Below are 25,487 nucleotides of genomic sequence, written 5' to 3'. Positions count from 1 at the left end.
ACCTACTGAGGGGAGCCACAGTGACTGGGTCATTGGCACAGAGTCTGGTGCTGTGGCTCCGAACAGCAGAGATGTGAAGAGGTCTGCAGTGTTGATAGGAGATTCCATAGTCAGAAGAACAGAGTCGAGATTCTGTGGGTGCAATAGAGACACCCAGATGGCATGTTGCCTCCCTAGTGCCAGGGTCAAGGATGTCTCAGATCAGGTCCATGGCATTCTCAAGGGTGAGAGTGAGTGGCAAGAAGTCTTGGTGCATATTGGCACGTAACATAGGTAGACAAGGTGAGGAGGTCGTGAAGAGAGATTTTGGGGAGGTAGGTAGAAAGCTCTAAAACAGGACCTCCAGGGTAGTAAACTCTGGATTGCTGCATGTGCCAAGTGCCAGTGAGGGTAAAAATAAGATGATTTGGCAGGTGAATGTGTGGCTGAGAAACTGGTGCAGGGGGCAGGGGTTTGGATTTATGAATCATTAGGATCTCTTTTGGGGAAGATACAACTTGTACAAAAGGGACAAGTTGCACCCAAACCCAAGGGAATCCAATATCCTTGCGGGCAGGTTTGCTAGAGTTGTTCAGGAGGGTTTAGACTAATTTGGCAGGGATGTGGGACCTGGAGTGATGGTGCTGAGGATGAGGTAACAAACAAAGGTAATCTGTAATGAGACTCCTAGCAAAGTGAGTCTGATGACAGGCAAAATTGCAGTCAACAGATGAGTTACAGTGTAAAAGGCAGACAAAATCAAAAAGGGTGAATAAAGGACTGAAGGTGGTATATTTGAATGTACGCAGTATACAGATTAAGACCATAAGGCACAGGAGCAGAATTAGACCATTTGGCCCATTGAGTCTGCTCTGCCATTCAATCATGGCTAATCCTTTTTTTTTTGCCCTCCTCAGACCCCTGGCCTTCTCTCTGTAACCTTTGATGCCATGTCCAATCAAGGACCTATCACTCTCTGCCTTAAATACACCCAATGACCTGGCTACCACAGTTGCCTGTGGTAACAAATTCACCACCCTCTGACTTAAGAAATTTCTCTGCATTTCTGTTTTGAGTGGACACCCTCTATTCTGAGGCTGTGCCCTCTTGTCCTAGACTACCCCTACCATGGGAAACATCCTTTCCACATCTGCTCTCTAGGCCTTTCAACATTTAAAAGGTTTCAATGAGATCCAACCCCATCTTTCTAAATTCCAGTGAGTGCAGACCCAGGGCTATCAAATGTTCCTCATATGTTAACCCCTTCATTCCTGGAATAATCCTTCTGTACCTCCTCTGAACTCTCTCTAATGCCAGCACATCTTTTCTTAGATGAGGTGCCCAAAACTGTTCACAGTACCCAAAGTCAGGCCTCACCAGTGCCTTATAAAGTCTCAACATCACATCCCTGCTCTTTTATTCTAGACTTTTTGAAATGAAAGCTAACATTGCATTTGCCTTCCTCACCACCAACTCAACCTGCAAGTTAACCTTAAGGGTGTTCTGCACAAGGGGTCCCAAATTCCTTTGTATCTCAGATTTTTGGATTTTTTTCCCTGTTTAGAAAATAGTCTGCACATTTATTTCTACTACCAAAGTGTATGACCATGTATGATCCAACATTGTATTTCATTTGCCACTTTCTTGCCCAATCTCCTAATCTGTCTAAGTCCTTCTGCAGCCCACCTGTTTCCTCAACACTACCTGCCCCTGCACCAATCATCGTAACAATAAGGTAGATGAACTGGTAGTACAGTTACAGATTAGCATGTACAGTATGATGTTATGGGCATCACTGAATCATGGCTGGAAGAATATTATAGCTGGGAGCTTAATGTTCAAGGATACATATTGTATTGTTACGTACCTCGTAACTGGTTTGCCAAACCAACAGAAATGGATCACTCAGTTGGAGTCTGGATTACTAGATCTAAGAAAGTTTTATTAAAGAAACAAGCAACACAGTAATCGAAAGGATAATAAATGCAACAGTTCAGCAATGAGAAACACACATGTGCACAGAATTAAGATAACAGGATCAATCAAGCTCTATCGTTGTCTAGGGGTAAATGACCAATTTCAAAGTGACACAAAGTCCAGTTCAATTTAGTTCAGTTCGCAGTAATCGTTGCCATGGCGATGGACAATGTGGGGGGAAGGAGAGAGAGAACGAGAACGAATGATCATTCAAAACGGCTTCCACACAGAGACCTGCGATATTGCTCACAAGCAGCTTTCGGGCGAGTCCTTTGTGATGTCACCTGGGGTCACCGACTGTGAACCCTCCTCCAGATGCAGTCGATCCTCTGCAGTGAACCTGGCACCCAAGCAAGGGTGGACACACACCGGGTTCCCACTGATCGTACCTTTCCACCCTGTGCGTCTATGGCTTGGTTCCGCAACCAGCCTTCCAAAACGACTCCCGCCGACTTGCAGGGGGGCACCGCTTCCAGGGTCTCGTTACCTCGTGGTGTCGTGTGTGTGCTGCCTTAGCGAACCTGTCCCTTTTTATCCCCCTGCTGGGGTATCGCCTGTCCATCACTTCAAACAGTTCAGGATTCAAAGGGGGAGCCGCTCTAGACAGCTCTCTCTCCCGTCCCTTCATTACACATCTCCAAATGCTGCTCCATTGTGTTGCTTATCTCTCCCTCCCCTGAGGACAGGTGGCAGACCAACTGCTGATGCCACTGGTGCTAGCCCAGGCCAGCAAACATCTTAATTTATGTATATTCTCGTCACAGTATCGAAAGAACAAGCAAGTAGGCAGAGGGGCTGAGATGGCTCTGTTGGTAAAAAATGAAATCAAATCATTTGAAAGAGGTGACATAGGGTCAGAGGGTGTTGAATCGTTGTGGCTAGAGCGAAGGAACTGCAAAGGTAAAAAGACCCTAATGGGAGTTGTATACAGACCCCCAAACAGTAGTAAGGATGTGGTCTACAAATTACAGCAGGAGATAGAAAATGCATGCCAAAAGGGCAATGTTGCACAAGTCACGGGGGATTTCAATATGCAGGTAGATTGGGAAAACCAGGTTCGAGCTGGATCCCAAGTGGGGAAATTTCTAGAATGCGGACAAGATGGCTTTTTAGAGCAGCTTGTGGTTGAGCCCGCTAGGGGACCAGCTATTCTGGATTGAGTGATGTGCAATGAGCCGAAATTGATTACAGAGCTTAAGGTAAAATAATCCTCAGGGAAAAATGATCATAATATGATCAAATTCATACTGAAATTTGAGAAGAAGCTAAAGTCAGATGCATCAGTATTGCAGTGGAGTAAAGGGAATTACGGAGGCTTTAGGGATGTGTTGTCCAAAATTGATTGGAAAAGAACACTGGCACAGATGACGGAAGAGCAGCAATGGCTGAAATTTCTGGAAACAATTGAGAAGGCACAGGATATATACATCCCAAAAAGGAAGAAGTATTCTAAAGGCAAGATAACACAACTATGGCTAACCAAATTAAGTCAACATAAAAGCCAAAGAGAGGGCATATAATAGAGCAAAACTTAATGAGAAGTTAGAAGATTGGGAAGCTTTTAAAAACAAACAGAAGGAAACTGTAGAAGTCATTAAGAAGGTGAAGATGGAATACAAAAGTAAACTAGCCAATAATACTAAAGAGGTTACCAAAAGTTTCTTCAGATACATAAAGTGTAAAAGAGAGGTGAGAGTGGATATCAGACCACTGGGAAACAATGTTGGAGAGGTAGTAATGGGGGTCAAGCAAATGTTGGATGAACTGAATAAGTATTTTGCATCAGTCCTTACTGTGGAAGACACTAGCAGTATAACGGAAGTTCTAGAGTATCAGGGGTCAGAAGTGTATGTAGTTGCCATTACTAGGGAGAACATTATTGGGAAACTGGAAGGTCTGAAGATAGATAAATCATCAGGACTAGATGGTGTACACCCCAGGGTTCTGAAGGCGGTGGCTGAAGAGACTGTGGAGGCATTAATAATGATCTTTTAAGAATCACTAGATTCTGAAATGGTTCTGGAAGACTGGAGAATTGCAAATGTCATTGCACTGTTCAAGAAGGGAAAGAGACAGAAGAAAGGAAATTATAGGCCAGTTAGTTTAACCTTGGTGGTTGGGAAGTTGTTGGAGACGATTGTTAAGGATATGGTTTTGGGGTACTTGGAGGCACATGATAAAAAAAAGGCCATAGTCAACATGGTGTCCTCAAGGGAAAATCTTGCCTGACAAATCTGTTGGAATCCTTTAAAGAAATAACAAGCAGGATAGACAAAGCAGAATGGGTTGAAGTTGTGTACTTGGATTTTCAGAAGGACTTTGACAAGGCGCCACACATGAGGCTGCTTAACAAGTTAAGGGCCCATGGTATTACAGGAAAGTTACTAGCAAGGATAAAGCTGTGGCTGATTGGCAGGAGGCAAAGAGTGGGAATAAAGGGAGCCTTTTCTGGTCGGCTGCTGGTGACTAGTGGTATTCCACAGGGGTCTGTGTTGGGACTGATTCTTTTTACGTTATACATTGATGACTTGGATGATGGAATACAAGGATAGGTTGAGGGGCAGGTAGTTTTGAGGAAGTAAAGAGGCTACAAAAGGACTTAGGTAGATTAGGAGAATGGGCAAAGAAGTGACAGATGGAATACAGTGTCAGGAAGTTTGGTAGAAGAAATGGAATGATTGACTATCCTAAATAGAGAGAGAAATACAAAAACCTGAGTCACAAACGGACTTGGGAGTCTTTGTGCAGGATTGGTTGAAGGCTAATTTGCAAGTTGAGTCTGTGGCGAGGTAGACAAATGCATTGTTAGCATTCATTTTAAAAGGACTAGAATATAAAAGCAAGGATGTAATGTTGAGTCTTTGTAAAGCCCTGGTGATGCTTCACTTGAAATACTGTGAGCAGTTTTTGGCCCTTTATCTTATAAAAGATGTGCTGATACTGGAGAGGGTTCAAAGGAGGTTCACGAAAATAATTCCAGGGTTGAAGAGCTTGTCATATTAAGAGCATTTGATGGCTCTGGACCAGTATTCACAAGAATTCAGAAGAATGAGCTAATTGAAGCATATAGAATGGTGAAAGGTCTTGATAGAGTGGAGATGGGGAGGATGTTTCCTATTGTGGAAGAGTCTAGGACCAGAGGACACAGCATCAGAATAGAGTGGCTTCTTTTTAGAATGGAAATGGGGAATAATTTCTTTAGCCAGAAAGTGGAAAATTGTGGAATTTGTTGCCACAGGCAGCTGTGAAGGCTGTCTTTATGAATGTTTAATGCAGAAGTTGATAGACTTTAAATGGTCAAGACAGGAAAGGATACAGGGCAAAGGAAGAAGATTGGGGCTGAGAGGAAAAATGGATCAGCCATGATGAAATGGCAGGACAGACTTGATGGGCCAAATGGCCTAATTCTGCTCTCATATATTAGGATCTTATGGTTCCTCTGGGTCCTAAGTTCTTACCATTCTTGGTGAATTTTCGAGTCTCATCTGTACACCTAACATGAATCACCTCATTTCTTTGAATTTTAATTTACTCTGACAATTTTCAGTCCATTTCACCAACACATTGATACAACTCCTCTAATCTTCATGTTTCAGAAAGCCTTTGACAAGGTGCCACACATGAGGCTGCTTAACAAGCTACGAGCCCATGGTATTACAGGAAAGATTCTAGCATGGATAAAGTAGTGGCTGATTGGCAGGAGGCATAGAGTGGGAATAAAGGGAGTCTTTTCTGCCTAGCTGCTGATGACTAGTGATGTTCCACAGGGGTCTGTGGTCTAAATGGAGAGAAAATACAAAAAACTGAGATGCAAAGGGATTTGAAAGTCCTTGTGCAGGATTCCCTGAAGGTTAATTTGCAGGTTAAATCTGTGGTGATGAAGGCAAATACAATGTGAGCATTCATTTCAAGAGGTCTAGAATATAAAGAAGGATATACTATTGAAACTTTATAAAGCACTGTTGAAGCCTTACTTGGAGCATTATGAGCAGTTTTGGACCCCTTATCTAAGAAAGAGTGTGCTGAAAATGGAAGGGTTCGAAGGAGGTTCATGAAAATGATTCCAGGATTGAAATAGCTTGTCATATGCAGAGCATTTGATGGCTCTGAGCCTGTATTCACTAGAATTCTGGTCTTATGTTATCCATGAACTTACTAATCATGCCTCATATACACATCCAAGTCAGTCACAAACAGTAAGGGTCCTGGCACCAATCTATGTTGGATTCCACATTTCACAGGTAGGGATTCACAAAAGCAAGCCTCCTGCCTCTCCTATTTCTATGGCAGTTTGGGATCCAGTTTGCCCACTTTTCTGGATCCCATGGGCCACAATCCTTTGAAGCAGGCTCTCATATGATCCGTGTAATTCCAATTGAAGAGTCTGAAGTAGAAACTCCGACTTCGCACTTCCTTCCACAAATGCTGCCTGATACACTGAGTTGCTCTAGCATTTTATTTTTTGCTTCTGATTACAGCTGTATCTTGTGTCTCCATGTAAATCACATCTACTGCCCTACCCTCATGTGTAAACTTCGTTAGCTCTTCAAATAAATTAGTCAATTATTTTGTTTATTTTATTGCTTGAAGATTCAGTACAGTAACAGCCCCTTCCAGCCCAATGAGCTTTGAGCCCACACTGTCCGTTTACACCAATGTGACCAGTTAAACTACTAACCTGTATGTCTTTGGAATATGTGGAGAAGCCAGAGCACCATAGGAAATCCACGTGGTCTCAGGGAGAACATACTGACTCTTTACAGACAGTAGAATTGAACCCCGGGTATAATGTTACACTATGCTATTGACATAGGATCTGTCCTTATCAAAGCCATGCTGGTTATCTCTGATTAGTCCCAAGTGATCATTAAACCTCTTCCTTAGAACTTTTCCCAGTACCTTCCCTACTACTGATGTTAGGCTCGCAGGTCTATAGTTACCAGACTTCCCTGCTGCCTTTTCTTGAAAAGAGGAACTGCATTTGCACTCCTCCAGTCATCAGGTACCTCTCTTGTGTTAAGCAAATATTTAAAAATTTTAGCAAGAGCCCGACAAATTCATCCCTTGCCTCCCATGGACCAATGAAAATAATTAATTTAGGACCACATGATAGTCCTGGATAAAATTGTTGCCTTTCCACCATCTACAAGATACAGGTCAGTAGTGTGATGTAGCAGTATTCAAGAAGCATTCAGTCTGTTGCCTATTGTATTGAGAAGGGCAAGGATAGCAGGCATAGGTATACACTCTTATTAGCTGCAAATCTCCACCCTGGGTTGGAAATATAATTTATCAGCTTCAGATCCATATTCTGGCATTGTTTGACTAATGGCAATATGAGAATACCTCCACCAGATAGACTGGTTCAAAAGTAGATCACCACCACCTTCTTGAGGGCAAAAGAGGATGATAATTAACAGAATGAAAAAAATATCACACAATATCTCTGCACTGTACAAGCAATGGCATATCTTCAATACAAAGCATACAATCAGGACCAATGTGATTGGAGAGAAAAATAAAACTTGCAACTGCATGTCAGTCGGAGTGTAAGTAGTAGAAGGGCCATTTTCTTGGAAAAAGTTTGAACAATTAACTGAAGACATTCTTCTGAAAGATGCAATTTGTGTGATCAAAATGTTATTAAACAGATTGGTATATATTACTGTATGTGCATTAGTTCAGGGAATGATGTTTCTTGCTGCTAAAAATGGCATTAGATTGGACATTCATTAATTTTAATCAATAGCAAACAAGAACAGGAAGATTCAGCTTTGGAATCTACTGGGTTTTGGTAGAAATTCAATCATTATTCTCTCTTCTCATTATCCTTTAAATCTTGTTGGATGTAGCTACATTGAGTGTTAACTAAGATCAAAATCTGGCATAGCTGATACCCTTTCATGTGCATTGGAGACCTAATAATGCTGAAGCCCATTTTTGGGCTCTTGAGCCCTTTCACGTGGGCTACTATAGGTCGGGCATCAAAGGAAGCATCAGTTGCCATCACAGTCATAAAAAACATGTAGACAGATTCAGAATGGACAGAACTGAGCTCACAGCAAGAGCAGCTGAACTCTTGCGGTGACTTCATCATGATTTAAAATCATGTCTTAAGTGCATCTGAACCTACAACAAATGTCTGGATTCTGTAGCATTAATAACTCTTCATAAACTTTATCAGTTTCATCACAAATCAAAATCTTGAGGATTTAAAATGGAAAATGCTGCATAAACTCAGCAGGCTAGGCAAAAGTTGAAGAGAGAAACTACGATAATGTTTCATGTCAATTACTTTTTTTCAGAACTAACCTAATTATTTATAAATTTGTTTTCAAATAATCAGTTGGTATTTACAGGAGAAATCAAAATTTCTATTACTTTTTGAATTAATTAAGTGTTCTGAGCAACAGCGTGAGCAACCAACTTATAATTTTATGTCTGTTCTCTCCTTATCTCTGGGGTAAATAACTGCATTAAAACATCAGTTCAAGCAATCCTTAATATATTCTATTTATGTTTCTAATTGTATAATCAATCAGCCAGTAAAATTGGACGGTGTTACAGAACACGATTAGTTATTATCTTTCCATTAAGCTTATATTTAAGAATGAAAATATGTTTTGTTTTTAAAAAACTGAGAATGTGCTTATCTCCAAAATTAACTATCAATAATTGCATAAACCAATTTAAAGATTATTGAAAATTAGTTGCCAATCTAGACTAGTTTCTTGATTAATAATCGTTGATATTGAAAGCTATCAATGTGAATGCGGCAGGAAACTGTTGTATGTGGGAGTATAGAAATATGTCATGAATTTGGATGAATGCGTGTGTAGGATCTGTCACCAGCTTCTCAAATTCACAATCCAAATTTTGGAAATTGAAAATAGAACACAGAATATAGAACATGTAGCGTAGGAACTGACCCTTTGGCCCATGATGTCTGTGGTAACCATGATGCCAATGGAAACTAATCCTCTCTGCCTACACATGATTCATATGCCTCCTTTCCCTTCATATTGATGTGTCTAGCTAAATGCCCCATCTAAGCCTATTTTGCTAAGGATTTCCCAGTTAATATTATGGAGCAAAACAGAACATAGAACTGTACAGAACAGGAACAGGCCCTTCTATGCTGAACGTGATGTCAAATTAAACTAATCCTTACTGCTTGCACATGTTCCATATTCCTCCATTCCATGCATTTAATGAGCCTATCTTAGCACCACTATCATATTTTCTTCCATCAAAGTTCAAATAAATTATCCAAGTACATATATGTCACCATAAACAACCCTGAGACTCATTTTCTTGTGGGCATATTCCATAAATCTATAGAATAATAACCATAGCAGAATGAATGAAAGACCACCCAACTTAAGCATTCAACGAAGGTGTAGAAGACAACAAACTGTGCAAATACAAATAGAAAGTAATAGTAAATAAATAAGCAATAAATATCAAGAACATGAGATGAAGAGTATTTGAAAGTAAGTTCCTTGGTTGTGGGAACATTTCAGTGATGGAGCAGGTGAAGCTGAGTGAAGTTAATGCTTTTGGTTCAAGAGATGTTTGAGGGGTAGTAACTGCTCGTGAATCTGGTGGTGTGAGTCCTGAGGCTCCTGTACCTTCTTTCTGATGGAAACAGTGAAATGAAAGCATGTGCTGTGCGGTAGGGTCCCTGATAATCAATGCTGCTTTCCTGCAGCAGTGTTTCATGGAGATGTGCTCAATGGTGGGGAGGACTTAACCCATGATGGACTGGGCTGTACCCACTACTTTTTGTAGGCTTTTCCATTCAAGGACATTGGTATTTCCATACCAGGCTGTGATACATCCAGTCAATATACTCTCCACTATACATACATGGAAATTTGTCAAAGTTTTAGATGTCATGCTGAATCTCCAGAAACGCCTAAGGAAGTAGAGGCACTGCTGTGATTTCTCCATAATTGCACTTACATGCTCGTCCCAGGACAAGTCCTCTGAAGTAATAACACCGAGGAATTTAAAGTTGCTGACTCTCTCCACCTCTGATCCTCCCATGAAAACTGGCTCATGAACCTCCAGTTCCCTTCTGAAGCCAATAATCAGCTCCTTGTTCTTGCTGACATTGAGCCAAGAGGTTGTTGTTATGGCACCACTCAGCCAGATTTTTAATCTCCCTCCTGCATACTGATTCATCACTAGCTCTGATTTGGTCTACGACTGTGGCATTGTCAGCAAACTTGAATATGGCATTGGAGCTGTGCTTATCCACACAGTCATAAGTGTAAAGTGAGTAGAGCAGGGCACTAAACACACAGACTTGTGCTGATGTCCATCATGGAGGAGATATTGTTGTCAATCCAAACTGACTGGTATCTGCAAGTGAGGAAATCAAGGATCCAGTTGCACAAGGAGGTATTGATGCCAAGGTCTTGGGGCTTAATAGTTAGTTTTGAGGTTATGATGGTATTGAATGTTGAGCTATAGTTAATAAAGAGCATCCTGATGTATGTATCTTTACTGTCCAGATATTCCAGGGTTGAGTGAAGAGCTAATGAGATGCCATCTATTGTGAACCTGTTGCTCTGGTAGACAAGTTGGAGCAGATCTAAGTCACTTCTCAGGCAGGAGTTGATATGTTTCATCACCAATCTCTCAAACACTTCATCACTGTGTATATAAGTGCTGCTGAGTGATGATCATTGAGGCAGGTCACCATATTCTTCTTGGTCGCTGGTATAATTAAAGCCTGCTTGAAGCAAGTGGCTACCTCACACTGCTGAAGCGAGAGGTTGAAGATCTCAGCAAACACTCCAGCCAGATGATAGGCATAGGTCCTTAGTACTTGGCCAGGTGCCCCGTCTGGGCCAGATGCTTTTCGTGGGTTCACGCTCCTGAAGGCTGCTTACACGTTGGCCTCAGAGACTGAAATCAAAGAATCATTGGGTCTGTGGGAGTTGGTGATGATTCCTCCATGTTTTGACAGTCAAATGAGCATTGAAAGCATTGCACTCATCTAGAAAAGAAACCCTGCTGTCATCTATATCACTTGATTTAACTTTATAAGAGCGGATAGTATTCAAGCCCTGCCACAACTGTCGAGCATTGTTTATTATTCAAGTTTAACCCAGAATCGGCACTTCCCCATGAGATGGCTTTCCAGAGATTATACTTGAACTTCTTGTAACTATCTTGGTCAGCAGACTTGAATGCCTCTGATCTGCTCTCAGCAGATTGCAGATCTCATGGTTCATCTGGAGCTTCTGACCGGGAAAGATTGAATGATATTTTGGGGACACACTCATCTACAACTGTTATAATAAAGTCTGTTACAACTATGGTGTATTCATTCAGATCCACAGGCAAGTGCTTGAACATGACCCAGTCCACTGACTCAAAGCAATACCGTAGTCACTCCTCTGCCTCCTGGGCCCACCTCTTTGTTGTCCTAATCTCTGGAGCTTTGCTCTTTAGCCTCTGCTTGTATGCAGGTAGGAGCAGGCCAGCCAAACGATCAGATTTACCAAAATGCGGTCTGGGCATTGAACGGTAGGTACTCCTTATCTTAGTATAATGGTGTGTTAGGACCTCTGGTGCTACAGGTTATATGCTGATGGTAATTGGTAAGGCTTTCTTCAAACAGGCCTGGATGAAGTCTCTGACTATGGGCTGTTCCTTGTTTGGAGACAGCATCATTCAGTATTTCAAGCACTTGATTGTATTCTGCCGCTGATGATTAGGATTATGGAGGAGAACTCCCCAGGTAAATAGATGGTTTTCAAGTTCGGGGGAGCACGAGAGTTTATTATGACACACACACCTCCATCTTCTGCTTTGTCCAAATCAGCACTTCCGTCTATGCGGTAAATCAAGAAGCCTTCCTGTTCGACCGTTGTATCTGGCTGTATCATGGTTCACCAGCACCATTCCATGCCACCACCCCCGGTTGTACTTTACAGGCACTAATTACCCTCAGTTTAAAAAAGAAACAACTTGACACCTATCACCTTAAAGCTATGCCATCTATTATTTCACATGTCCATTCTGGAAGTAAAATTCTGACTATCTAACTTACCTATGTTTCTCATAGCTTTATAAACTCTGTTAGATCTTGCTTAATCTTTGACATCGCAGAGAAAACAATCTGCATTCGCTCAACCTCTCCTTTTGGTCAATGTCGTCTAATCCAAACAGCAATCTGGTGATTCTACTTTGCTCCCCCAAAGCCTTCACATCCTTTCTGCAATGGTTAATTGGAGCTGCACACAATACTCGCAAGTGCAGTCCAACATATATTATATCACTGCAACATGACTTCCTGACTCTTATACCAATGTCCTGACCAACAAAGCATGCCATACACCTTCTTTACCACACTGTTCACTTGTGTTGCCATTTTCAGGGAGTTACTTACGGACTTGGACTCCAAAATCCCGCTATACATCAATACAATTAAGGGTCCTGTCATTAATTGTTTACTTTCCCTTTACATTTGAGTTCCCAAAGTACAGCATCTCACACTTGACCAGATCAAACTCCATCTGTGATTCTCCTCCTACTTGTGCAACTGATCTATATATCCTGTTCTATCCTTTGACAACCTTTCTCCCTGTCCACAACTATGCCATTTTCTGCCACCTGCAAACTTACTAACCATCCCATCTAGATTTTCATCTAAATCATTTTTATATATCACAAACAACAGAGACCGCAGCACCAATCCTTGTGGAACACCACTGATCAGGGGAAGTTAAAGTCACCCACTACAATAACTTTGTTACTTTTATATTTTTCCATTACCTGTGTGCATATCTGATGCTCCAGCTCCCACTGCTGTCGAGAGTCATTTTAGTGTGGCTAGGAATGGGCCCCATAAGCTACAAAGATTCAGATGGTCAGAGAGTTATAGAGTTGTGTAGCACAGAAACTTTGCTTTGTTGCCCATCCCTGCCCATCTACACTAACTGTTTTCCTTGTGCATCATATCTTGTCCATTTAAGTACCTGAAACACAGTGTTTGTATCTAACTGCATCACTTCCCCTGCAACAAATTCTGAAATTGCTTACTCTCTGTATAAAGGAACTTTTCCCTCAGATCCCCTTTAAATCTTCTTCTCACCATAAATCTATATCCTCTTGTTTTTGAATCTCATACCACTGGAAAAAGATTGGGTCTCCTCCTCAGCCTCCTTTGCTTCAGGGAAAAATAGACCTATTTCCTTTCATTTACTGTAAATGTCCCAATAACTTACCAAAATGCATCATCACACAACACTTCAGAATTAAATTTGATCTGCCAAACCTCCACCCAACCTTCCACAATCTTTTTATATATACAGAACTATCAACTTTACTGCGATCCACAAATTTACTAATCATACCTCCTACATTGACATCCAATCCATTAATAAATATCACAAACATCATAAGACCAGCACTGGTTGCAGACTTCTAATCAGAAAAGCATCCTTCAATCACTACCCAATTTTTGATCCAATTATGTATCTCACTTGAGACCTCGGCAGGTGCCTTACTGAGGTCCGTATAGACAACATCTATTTGTGAAAAATTGCATTTTACTGTATGTACATGTGATAAATCGAAGAATCTGCTGTCATGCTTTAATCATCCTTTTAGCTACCTCCTGAAAGAACTCAATTAAATTAGTGAGGATTTCCCACTCACTAAGCCATATTAGCAATCCCTGATTAGTGTCTGCTCTTCCAAACATACACAATTCCTATCACTAAGTATATTGATTTCTCCAATATTTTCTTACAACTGGTATTAACTCACCAGCCTGCATTTACCTGGCTTATCCCTGCTGCTCTTCTTAAATAAAGGAACAACATTAGCATTCATCCAGTCTCTGGTGTTTCAACTGTGGCCTCACAAAGATGCAAGAATTTCTGCTAAGGCTTCAACTATCTCCTCTTTTGCTTCTTAATACTAAACTGCCCCATTCTATTAAAATAGTCCTCCCTGAAGTTGCTGCCGTCTAATTCCTTCTCCTTAGTGAATACAGATCAGAAGTCATCATTTAGGACCTCACCAATATCATCTGGTTTGACATCCTTTGGTCACAAAGGAGACCCACTCTTTAAGACCATAAGACAAAGGAGCAGAAGTAGGCCATTCGGCCCATCGAGTCTGCTCCAACATTTTATCATGAGCTGATCCATTTTATCCTATTTAGTCCCACTGCCCCGCCTTCTCACCATAACCTTTGATGCCCTGGCTACTCTGATACCTATCAATCTCTGCCTTAAATACACCCAATGACCTGGCCTCCACTGCTGCCCGTGGCAACAAATTCCATAGATTCACCACCCTCTGACTAAGAAAGTTTTTTCGCATTTCTGTTCTGAAAGGGCGCCCTTCAATTCTGAAGTCATGCCCTCTCATACTAGACTCCCCCATCATGGGAAACAACTTTGCCACATCCACTCTGTCCATGCCTTTTAACATTCGAAATGTTTCTATGAGGTCTCCCCTCATTCTTCTAAACTCCAAGGAATACAGTCCAAGAGCGGACAAATGTTCCTCATATGTTAACCCTCTCATTCCCTGGTCTTTCTCTTGCTCCTAATATACTCATGGAATGTCTCGGGATTCTCCTTAATCGTACTTGGCATGTATATTGCATGCCCTCTTTTTGCCATTATAATTTCTTTCTTACATTTCCTCAACAGACAAAATTAATTTGAGTCAATTATAGTTGTTATGTTTCTTTCGTTTTCTGATCAAATCTTCAATGTCCCTTGTCATCCAAATTTTGCCATTTTTGTCTTTCACCCTTACAGGATCATGGTGGATCTGAACTCGTATTAATTCTTTTTATATTCACACTTGTCAGCTGCCATTTTACCCAAGTACATGTGCTGCCCATCTTTTTTTCCCCAGGTCATCTTTTATGTTATTGAAATCAGCTTTCCCCCAATTTAGGACCTTAACCTGAGAACTAACTTTATCCCATTCCGAAACTACTTTATGGAAGTAAGGTAGTTATGGAGATGAACTTAGAACCTTGTGAGTAAATTGGAGAGAACAGTAATGTGTTTATGTTCAATGTTTTGAAATACGTAGACTTTATAAAAGAGGAGGAGTTGGTGATTTTGAGCATCTTACCCCAGGGTAAGGCAAAGTATATTTTAGCATGTTGTGGAAAACAAGGGAAGAAATTGCTGGGGCCTTCAGTAGGGTAGTAGATTTTTTTTTGTCTGTTTCTGAAGGGTATCTTGAAATGGCCTCCTGCTGTGAACTGACAGCCTGTTCATGGTAAATTAGTTCATTTCTTTTAGAAGTTTTGTGTTAATTTTTTTTCACATAATCACTAATTTGTCCAGACTCATTTCTTAATGAGAGATTGATTGTAGTTTCTCTAGTCTAAATACTACTTCAGAAAACTTCCCTGGACACAATGAACAAATTCTGCCCTATCTAATCCCATAGCACTACGGCAACCCCTGTCAATATTAGAAAAATTAAGATCACTTACTATAACACTATTATTCCTACACCTATCTGCAATCTCCCTACAAATTAGCTCCTTTAATTGCTGTTGACTATGGAATAATCCTATCAAAGTGGATATCTCCTTATTTAATGTATTTCTGAGTTCTACCTATGTGGACTTAGGACATCATGTTGCAGCAGTACAAGACACTGGTTTGACTGCACTTGGAGTACTGTAAATATTTTTTGATGGTCACACTGCAGAAAGGAGATAGTCACAATAGAGGTTAACCGGGCTGTTGCCTAGAATGGAGGGCTGGTGTTAGTAGGGGAAATTATGTAGGTTGGGTTTATTCTCACTGATATGTAGAAGGCCAAAGGATAACTTTATAAAGATTTTCCAAAATTATGAGGGACATAGATAGGATAGATAGAATCAAATTCCTGGACCAAGGGAAATTTGAGCTAGAGGACACAGGTAAGAGGGATGAAATTTAAACGATATCTTCACATAGAGAATGATGGTTATCTGAAATAAACTGCCAGGGTCAATGGTGGAGACAGATACAAACGTTAAAAAGCATTTGAACAGGTACTTAGGAAAGATGTAAACAATCTAGGCCTAATGCATGCAAATAGGATTAGCATAGATACACACAATAGTCAGCATGGATGACGTGGTCTGTAAAGGACTGGTGACTGTTGTATAGTCCTGTAGTTTTTTTTATATATATGATCCAGATAATTCTATGACTGGAATAGGAAGGAGGGATTTTTTTTTAGATTATGAGAACACTCAGAACTCTTTTATTGTCATTTAGAAATGCATACATGCGTTAAGAAATGATACAATGTTTCTCTGGAGTGATATCACAGAAAACAGGACAAACCAAAGACTAACACTGACAGAACCATATAATTATAACATATAGTTACAGCAGTGCAAAGCAATACCATAATTTGATGAAGAACAAAACATGGGCATGGTAAATAAAGTCTCAAAAGTCCCAAAAGTCCCCGAGTCGATCAACTCCCGAGTCCCCGATAGCAGGCGGCAAAAGGGAGAAACTCCCTGCCATAAACCTCCAGGCACCGTCAACTTGCCGATGCCTTGGAAGCAGCCGACCACAGCCGACACTGAGTCCATCCGTCCGAAAACTTCAAGCTTCCGACCAGCCTCTCCAATACAGCCTTCCAAGCGCCATCCTCCGCCGAGCGCCTTCGACCTCGCCCCAGCCGCTGAAACACGCAAAGCCAAGGATTTCAGGGCCTTCTGCTCTGGAGATTCCGGTTACCACACAGTAGCAGTGGCAGCAAAGCAGGCATTTCAGAAGTTTTCCAGATGTTCCTCCGTACTCTCACGGCCGTCTCCATCAAATCAGAATTGTGCATGGTCGCCTACTTGACAGATAACAGACATCACCACCAAAGTGGCCGTGCGTGCTGCCGTCGCGCCACCATCTTCTCCTCCTTCAAATTTAGATTCAAATTTCAAAACGTATTTATTATCGAAGTACGTATATGTCGTAATATACCACTTTGAGACTGGTCTTCTTGCAAGCATTCACATTAGAACAAAATACAGTAGAATCAATGAAAATCTACTTTCTTGGAGAATTGGCATTGGATCATTGTGAAACAGGCCCATCAAACCCACCTAATTCATATGACTATTAAGTCCCCATTTATACTAAGCCTATCACACTCAAGGCATTGAAACCCTTTGGAAATGGGAGAGAAATGATGGCAGTCTGATCTTGGGTGCCATCTATGTGGGGTTTGCACATTCTCCCTGTTAATGTGTGGGTTTCTTCCTATATCCCAAAGATGTACTGGTTAAGTGGCTCCCGTGAAATGCCTTTGGTGTGGAAAGTGGCAAAAAAAAAGTCGCAAAAGGATTAATGGACATGTGTGAAGAAAACAAATTCTTTGGCAACAGGGAAAGGGGAGGAGGAGGAGCAGGAATGAGATTGATGGAATAATTTTGTAGGGAGCCAGCATACTATAGATTTGATGAGCTGATTAACCTCTTCCTGCGTTCCAGTAGGTAGGCCAGCCATGGTAATGGTATTACCAACCTAGTATTCCCTATTCATGGAATCAGAATCAGGTTTATTATCACCAGCATGTGTCAAGAAATTTATTAACTTAGCAGCAGCAGTCAATACAATACATAATATAGAAGAAAAAATAATAAATAAATAAATCATAGTATGCATCTATTGAATAGATTAAAAATCATGCATAAATAGAAATAATATATTTTATAAAAGGTGAAGTAGTATTCACAGGTTCAATGTCCATTTAGGAATTGGTTGGCAGAGGGGAAGTAGCTGTTCCTGAATCACTGAATGTGTACCTTCAGGCTTCTGTACCTCCCACCTGATGGTATCATGGAGAATCATTGAGAGATACAACACAGAAACAGGCCCTTCTGCCCACCATTAACCACGCCATCTCCAATCACCCTGTCATGTCTCCAGTGTTTACTTTTGGGCCCATTATTGTTTCCAGTACTTATACATGACCTGGACTGGATGCCAAGGGCATCATAATAATTCTGAAGATGATTAGAAGTTTAGCAGAAGATAGACTGTGATGAGAATAATTCACCATGCCATACAGAGGATGATGAATTTGACCAGGTGTGGGCAGGTGGAGTTTATTGCTGAGATGTGTGAAGTGTTGCAGTTTGGGAAGACAAATACAGAAAGTCAGCACAAGAATTCAACATTATTGAGAAGGGCTATTGAAAGTGGTGAGCCTTAATGTCTAAGTACAAGGCTTTGACAAGGCCAGATTCACAAACACACCAGGACTGACCGTCTGTAGTGTATTTTAATGTAAGGAGTAAGGCAGGTGAGGTTAGATCGAGAATTATTATATGGAACTAGGATGAAAGAAAGGTAGAACTGGCAGCTTAAAATTTCAGGGTACAGAATTTTCAGCCATGACAGTGAGGGATGAGAAAGAATATGAGTAGTTGCATGACCAATTTGAGGGAATGTCACAGTCACATTTAAAAAGACATCTTGGAGGGTTCATCCAGCAAGTCCAAGAACTTAGGAATAAAAATAATGTAACCACAAAGATGGGTTAAACTGGAGGCCTCCAAAGAGTTGGTGGGAACTAGAGGTACAGATATGCAGGCAGATTCTGGAAAGATGTGAAAACAATAAAATTATTGTATGATTGTTTTTCATTTCCCCAATATTGACTGAGACTCCCTCAGTTCCAGGAGCTTAAATAGGACAGAATTTGTTAGGTTTGTTGAAACAAAATGCAGATATTGGGGGCCGTTCGGGGTTCAATTCCTGCCACTGTCTGTAAAGAGTTTGTACACTCTCCCATGAATGCATTGGTTTCCTCCCATGTTCCTCCCACGTATACTTGTACATTAGGGTTAATGAGTTGTGGGCATGCTGTGTTGGCACCAGCAGCATGGCGACACTTACGGACTGCCCTCAGCACATCCTCAAACTGCGTTGGTCATTGACACAAATGATGCATTTCACTGTATGTTTCTGTGTTTCAACATGCATGTGACAAATACAGCTAACCTTTTAAAAGATCTTTATCTTTTCAGATAGAGTAGGGGCAGAACTAGAATTTGTATTGATGAGTGAGCCTTCGCCAGATGATTGAAGTTTCAATGGGGGAACACATTCAGAATAGTCATCATAATTCCATAAGTTCTCTGCTATGTTTAAGGATAAAACTAGTCTTTGGTCAAATGTGCTAAATGGGGGAAGGCTAATTACAACATTATTAGACAAAAACTAAGGGAAATAGATTGGAAGAGGCTGTTTGAGGGTAAATATTCATATATGTGGAAATTTTTTTTAAAGGCCAACTGGTTGGATTTCAGGGCCAGGTGTTTCTGTGAGGATGAAAGACAAGAATAGCAAGATTCAAGGGCCATAGACAATCAGAGAGTTTGTCCAATTGCAAGGTTTTGATCCAAAATATCACTAATTCCTTTCCTTCCACAACTGTCTCTCTACCCACTAAGTTCTTCCAATGATTGTTGCATGAGATTGTAAATTTACTTTAGAAGAACAAAGAAACATATGGACAGCTGGCAAAGGTGAAATCAGGCAAGCCCTTTGGGGAATATAAAGGAAACAGGAAATAATTGAACAAGCAATTAGGAGGGCTAAGAGGGACCATGAGGTGTCCTTGACAAACTGAATTAAGGGAAATCTTAAGGCAAAATATACATACATTAGGAGCATGGTAATAGCTGGGAAAAGAGTAGATCCACCGAAGGACAATGGAGGGAATTTTTCCTTAGAGCCAAAGAAGGTAAATGAGGTCCTTAGGGGCCATTTTGCTTGAATATTCACTAAGGAGAAGGAGATAGATGATATTGAGATTAGAGAAGGATGTGTTGATATCCTAGAGCATATCAACATCAAGAAGGAGGAGGTGTGAATATTGAGAAACATTAAGGTGAATAAGTCCCTAGAGCCTGGTCGAATGTTTAAGTGATACTGAAGGGGGCCAGGGAGGAAATTACTTGAATCTTGGCAGAGATCTTTGTATCTTCTTTAGTCACAGATGAGATTTCAAAAGATTGGAAGAGCCAGTATTTTTCCTTTGCTTAAGGAGGGCAACAGGAACAAAACTAGAAAATTTTATAGCCAATGGGCATCAATGATAGGGAAATTATGAGAGATGTTTCCCGGGGACAGGATTTACTCACATTTGGACAAGCGAGTACTTACAAGGTTACTCAGCATAGCCTTTACATGGGGAAATCCCAACTCTCAAATTTGAGATTAAAAGGAACCCTGATACATTTATACGTACATTAGGAGCAAGGGACTAGGTAGGGAAAAGATAGATCCACTCAAGGTCAGTGGAGGGAATTTTTTCCTTGAAGCCAAAGGAAGTACATGAGTGGCTGTTTTGCATGAATATCCACACAGCATTTAGTGTGTGCTGCTCGCAAATTTAAGGGAATTTTCTGAGGAGGTGATAAGGATGATTGGAGAGAGTAAAACATTTGTCGAGGACTCTCATGATGTGTTCAGATCCATGGTGCATTGGTAAGTTGACTTGGCATAGAAGACAAAGGGTAGTGGTGAAGGTGCTTCTACGATGGGAGATGACCAGTGGTGCTCCTCCGCTGGGTCTTCTTTTGTTTGTGATAGTTATTAGACGAGGGGTGATTGATAAGTTCGTGGCCTAGGGTAGAAGGAGTCAATTTTAGAAAATCTTGCACATTTATTTTTCAACATAGTCCCCTCCTACATTTACACACTTAGTCCAGTGGTCGTGGAGCTTACAGATCCTTTCTTTGTAGAAGTCGGTGTCTTGGACCTCCAGAAAGTGGTCCACAGCAGGGGTGATTGATAAGTTTGTGGCCTAAGGTAGTAGATGAGTTATTAACTTCAAACTTTCTGCATTTTCACTCAAAGGGTTGAACTGCACATGCGTGTAACGATAGCTGTATAACTAATCTCCTTCTACCTTAGCTTTTGATTGGTAAGCTGGCATATGACAGAAATTGGTGGAATTGGAGATTGTGAGGGAAGTTGTCAAATGATGCAGCAGGACATAGATCAGATGGAAATTTGGGCAGATCATTGGCAGATGGAGTTTCATCTAGGCAAGTGGCAAGTGTGAGGTGATGTGTTTTGGGATATCATTGCAAGAGGAAAGATTATGCGAGTTCTTCAGGTGCAACATAAGTAGATAGTGTGGTAGAGACAGGATATGGCATTCTTCTATGCATCGTCAGGGTATTGAGTGTAAAAGTCCGTTTGAAGACTAAATAAGCAACAGTTGGCCTGTCAACCCATCATCCAAACTCTTAATTTGTGTTTTTACTGTTACTGAATGAACCAGTTACTAAAATGTTCTGAGATGTTTCAAAGTGAGTATTTGTCAACAGAGGCGAGAGTGAAGAAGTCCAGAAATGCCATCCAGAGAAGCACAGAGACCGGCATGGCAGTGGAAATGCGGCGTATGACACGACAGGCCAGCCGGGAATCCACCGATGGGAGCATGAACAGCTACAGCTCCGAAGGAAAGTAAGTACACTGAATTCCCTTTGGATACTGCCATAGGTGGGATCCAGAACATCTGGTGGTGAGATACTGTTACTAATACCTCACATTGTAGAAACTTTCTTTCACAAAGATGTAAAAGATTAAATCCTTATTTCAGAATTATAAAAATTTACAATACAGAAGAAAGCCATTTGGGCTATCATGTTTGTGCTGGCTGAGAAGAAGCTAATTTAGGCAAATCACACTTAGTCATATAGCATAGAACCAGGCCTTTGGCCCACTTGGTTGATGCTGAACAACATTCCAATCTAAGCTAATCCCATTTGCCCACGTTTGGTCCATATCCCTCGAAACCTTTCCAATCCATTTATCCATCGAATTACCTTTTAAATGTTGTTAATGTATCTGTCTCAGCTATTTCTGACATATATAGACTATTCACTGCGTGAAAGGTTATCCTCACCACAGGTTCCTATTAAATCTCTCCCCTCTGACCTTAAACTATGCCGCCCTCCCACCACAGTTCTTGATACTCCAGCGCTGGGAGAAAAAAACTGTATGTTTTTACCCTTTCTTTGCTCCTCGCCCTTTTATGACTGGTGTGAAAGACAAAATTAATTGGCATTTGGAAAAGTATAGATTAAGCAATACAAATAGATAAATTAAAATAAACCATTTATTAACGTCGCACAACACACATCAAAGTTGCTGGTGAACGCAGCAGGCCAAGCAGCAAACGACCATGGACACCTTCACAGCGATAAAAATGCTGCTTGGCCTGCTGCGTTCACCAGCAACTTTGATGTGTGTTGCTTGAATTTCCAGCATCTGCAGAATTCCTGTTATTAACGTCACATCACATTTGTCTAACAATTCAATTATTTAAAGAGTTAAGGCTCAAGATTCATGAAATTGCAGTTTATATTGATTTGGCTGACATAGTACTGTGCAAAAGTCTTAGGCACAAAGTACATATAGCTAGGGTGCTTCAGACATTTGCACAGTACTGCATTTGTCAACATGGAGCAGAGAGCAATTTTTTAATTTAGCGAGGCTGGAGCGCTACGAGAGGTGTGGGACAGGTAGCAGAGAAGGAATGCCAGGGTGGGGGGGGGGGGCAGGTGCAGACACACCCAGCCCTAAATCACCAGGCAAGGTAATTTTATTCCAAACAATTGCTTTATTGATCATTACTGAATGCATCGCCAAAGCTACACACATCAAAGTTGCTGGTGAACGCAGCAGGCCAGGCAGCATCTCTAGGAAGAGGCGCAGTTGACGTTTCAGGCCGAGACCCTTCTTTTGTTGTTTGCCTCTCCGAAGCTTCCTATTCCTTCCCCTTTCCCGCGCATGAGTACCCTGTCCCTGCTCCTTTTCGAATCTCAGTCCACAATAGAGACCCATATCAAAATCAGGTTTATCATCACACGTCATGAAATTTGTTGGGGTTTTTTTGCGGTAGCAGTACAGTGCAATACACAAAATTACTACAGTACTATGCAAAGGCCTTAGGCACCCTAGCTATATGTATGTGCATAGAACCTTTGTATAATACTGTAAATGCGGAAGTGCTTGGGATTAACAGGAAAGCAGAGCATGATACAAAACCATCAAAGGAATGAGAAGCAGATGGTTGTGGAAAAGATCTATCAGGCCACAGGGAGTAATGCTGTGATGTTCCCCAGATCTCAATATTATAATCACTGGTCATTTTGAAGTAGCTGCTTTCAACACAGATATTGATAGCATTTGGCAAATAAATCAGAAATAATGTACAGAAACATTATTACACTGCAAGAGGAATTCTCTGCCACAGGAAACAGTTGAGGCCAGTTCATTGGCTATATTTAAGAGGGAGTTAGATATGGCCCTTGTGGCTAAAGGGATCAGGGGGTATGGAGGGAAGGTTGGTACATGGTCCTGAGTTGGATGACCTGAGTTGGATGATCAGCCATGATCATACTGAATGGCAGTGCAGGCTCGAAGGGCCGAATGGCCTACTCCTGCACCTATTTTCTATGTTTCTAAGACCTTTGATACATAGCCTGAGAGCATGCTGGAAGAGTTGGATAAATGCTTGTGAGGAAACATTTTGAGGGCCGATGGGGAAAAGGAGAAAAGAAGGATGAATGGAGAGTTCCATTGGATACTTGGTTCAAACTGACTTCCTCAAATATTGAAATACATTCAAAATTTATCATAGATTAATCACACTTTTTAAAAAATATAATTATTGAGAGATAATTAAGTAAAATTTTAATGCTTGAAATCAATAAATATTTTTGACTAATTTGGAAGTATTATATGTAACTCACTTAATATTGTTCAGAGTGATTACTTTCTATTGATCTCAATAGAGAGTTAGCCACTTAACTGTAGTTCATATTGACTGTCACTATCTGAGCCACTCCCATCTTATTCTCTGGTTGGTTCCTAGTCATTTGGTTATCAGTTACCAACAGCCCCTCTTTCAATTCTTTAAATGACTACTGTCTTTACTGAACGGTGTTCAAACATAATACCCAATAATTCCCTGAATACATAGAACAGTACAGTACAGGCCCTTTGGCCTATAATGTTGTGCCAACCTTTTAACCTACTGCTAGATCAATCTAACCCTTCCCTCCTACATACCCCTCCATTTCTCCTGCATTTATATGCCTAATATATCTGCCTCTAGCTAATACTAATACCTACTTCTGTCTGAATTGCTTCACTTTTACCGCCACTTGCCATTTTGTTCTCAGTATTCAAGTTCAAGTTAATTGTCAGTCAACTGTACACGTGTATAACCGCCAAACAAAACAACATTCCTCTGGAACACAAGACAGTACATATGATTCATACACAACACAAAGTGAACTACCACAGATAAGTTAATAAATAATAAGGTGCACTTACAACATGAGGTAAAAAGTAAGCTGTATAACACTACTAAGGCATCATACATGATGAGACGTGGGTGGCGGCAGGGAGTTCAGCCTGGGGGAAGAAGCTGTTTCCCATCTTAATCGTCCTTGTCCTAATGCTATGGTATCTCCTGCCTGATGGGAGGGTGTCAAAGAAATTGTTGGGTGGATAGGATGGGATCATTGATAATACCAAGGGTGCTGTGTGTACAGCATTTCTGATAAGCATCTCTGATGGGTGGAAGAAAAACCCCATGATCCTCTCAGCAGTCCTCACAATCCTTTGTAGAGACTTGTGGTCAGATGCTTTTCAATCCCTGTACCTGATACTGATGTAGCTGGTTAGGACACTCTCAATGGTGCTCCAGTAAAAACTGGTTAGAACTGGTGGGCTGGGGGGTAGGGGGAGGAATCTTGCTTGCCTCAATCTGCTCAGAAACTGGAGATACTACTGTGCTTTCTTGATTAAAGAGGTGCGGTTGAGGGACCAGGTGAGATTGTCTGTTATGCGCACTGGCAGAAACTTGGTGTTCCTATCTCTCTCCATGGAGGAGCTGTTTATATGCAGAGAGGAATAGTCAGCCTACACCTTCCTGAAATCCACAATAATCTCTTTGGTCTTGTTCACATTGAGACTCAAGTTGTTGTGCAAACCATTACACCAGCCATTCTACCTCCTCTATGTATGCTGCCTTGTTGTCATTGTTGATAAGACTAACCTTCATTGTATCATCAATGAACTTCATGACTTGGTTCGAACTGAATCTAGCAGTGCAGTGTTGCAGCAGCAGAGGGCTGAGCACGCAGCCCTGGGTGGTGGCAGTGCTCTATAATGGAGCTAGAGATCCTGCTGCCAACATGACTGACTGTGGTCTTTCTGTCAAGAAGTCTAACATCCAGTTAAGGGAAGAGGTATTGAAACCCAGCAAGGCCAGTTAACCCACCAGCTTCAGAGAGATAATCGTATTAAATGTCAAACTGAAGTCGATAAACAGCATCCTGGAGTATGAGGCACCATTTTCCAGGTGGGACAGGACTGAGTGGAATGCAGAAACTATGGCATCATTAGTGGAATGAGTTGAGCATTAAGCAAACTGGAAAGGGTCCAATATAGTGGGAAGGTGGGATTTAATGAGATACATAATAAATCGTTCAAAGC

General features: G+C 41.1%; 1 protein-coding gene across 2 annotated transcripts in view; it reads left to right on the top strand.

Annotated features, from left to right (window-relative positions):
- The window catches only part of LOC134342316 (regulating synaptic membrane exocytosis protein 1-like), a 622,982-nt gene that overhangs the window by 563,826 nt on the left and 33,669 nt on the right, over positions 1–25,487 (top strand). For both annotated transcript variants that reach the window (XM_063040293.1, XM_063040291.1), the window contains one exon: positions 21,302–21,440. In XM_063040293.1, the coding sequence (XP_062896363.1) occupies positions 21,302–21,440 (139 nt within the window). The remainder of the gene's footprint in view (positions 1–21,301; positions 21,441–25,487) is intronic.

Source organism: Mobula hypostoma, chromosome 2 (genome assembly GCF_963921235.1).
Source record: "Mobula hypostoma chromosome 2, sMobHyp1.1, whole genome shotgun sequence".
NCBI classification, from domain to species: Eukaryota; Metazoa; Chordata; class Chondrichthyes; order Myliobatiformes; family Myliobatidae; genus Mobula; species Mobula hypostoma.
This window is presented reverse-complemented; position numbering and strand designations above follow the sequence as displayed.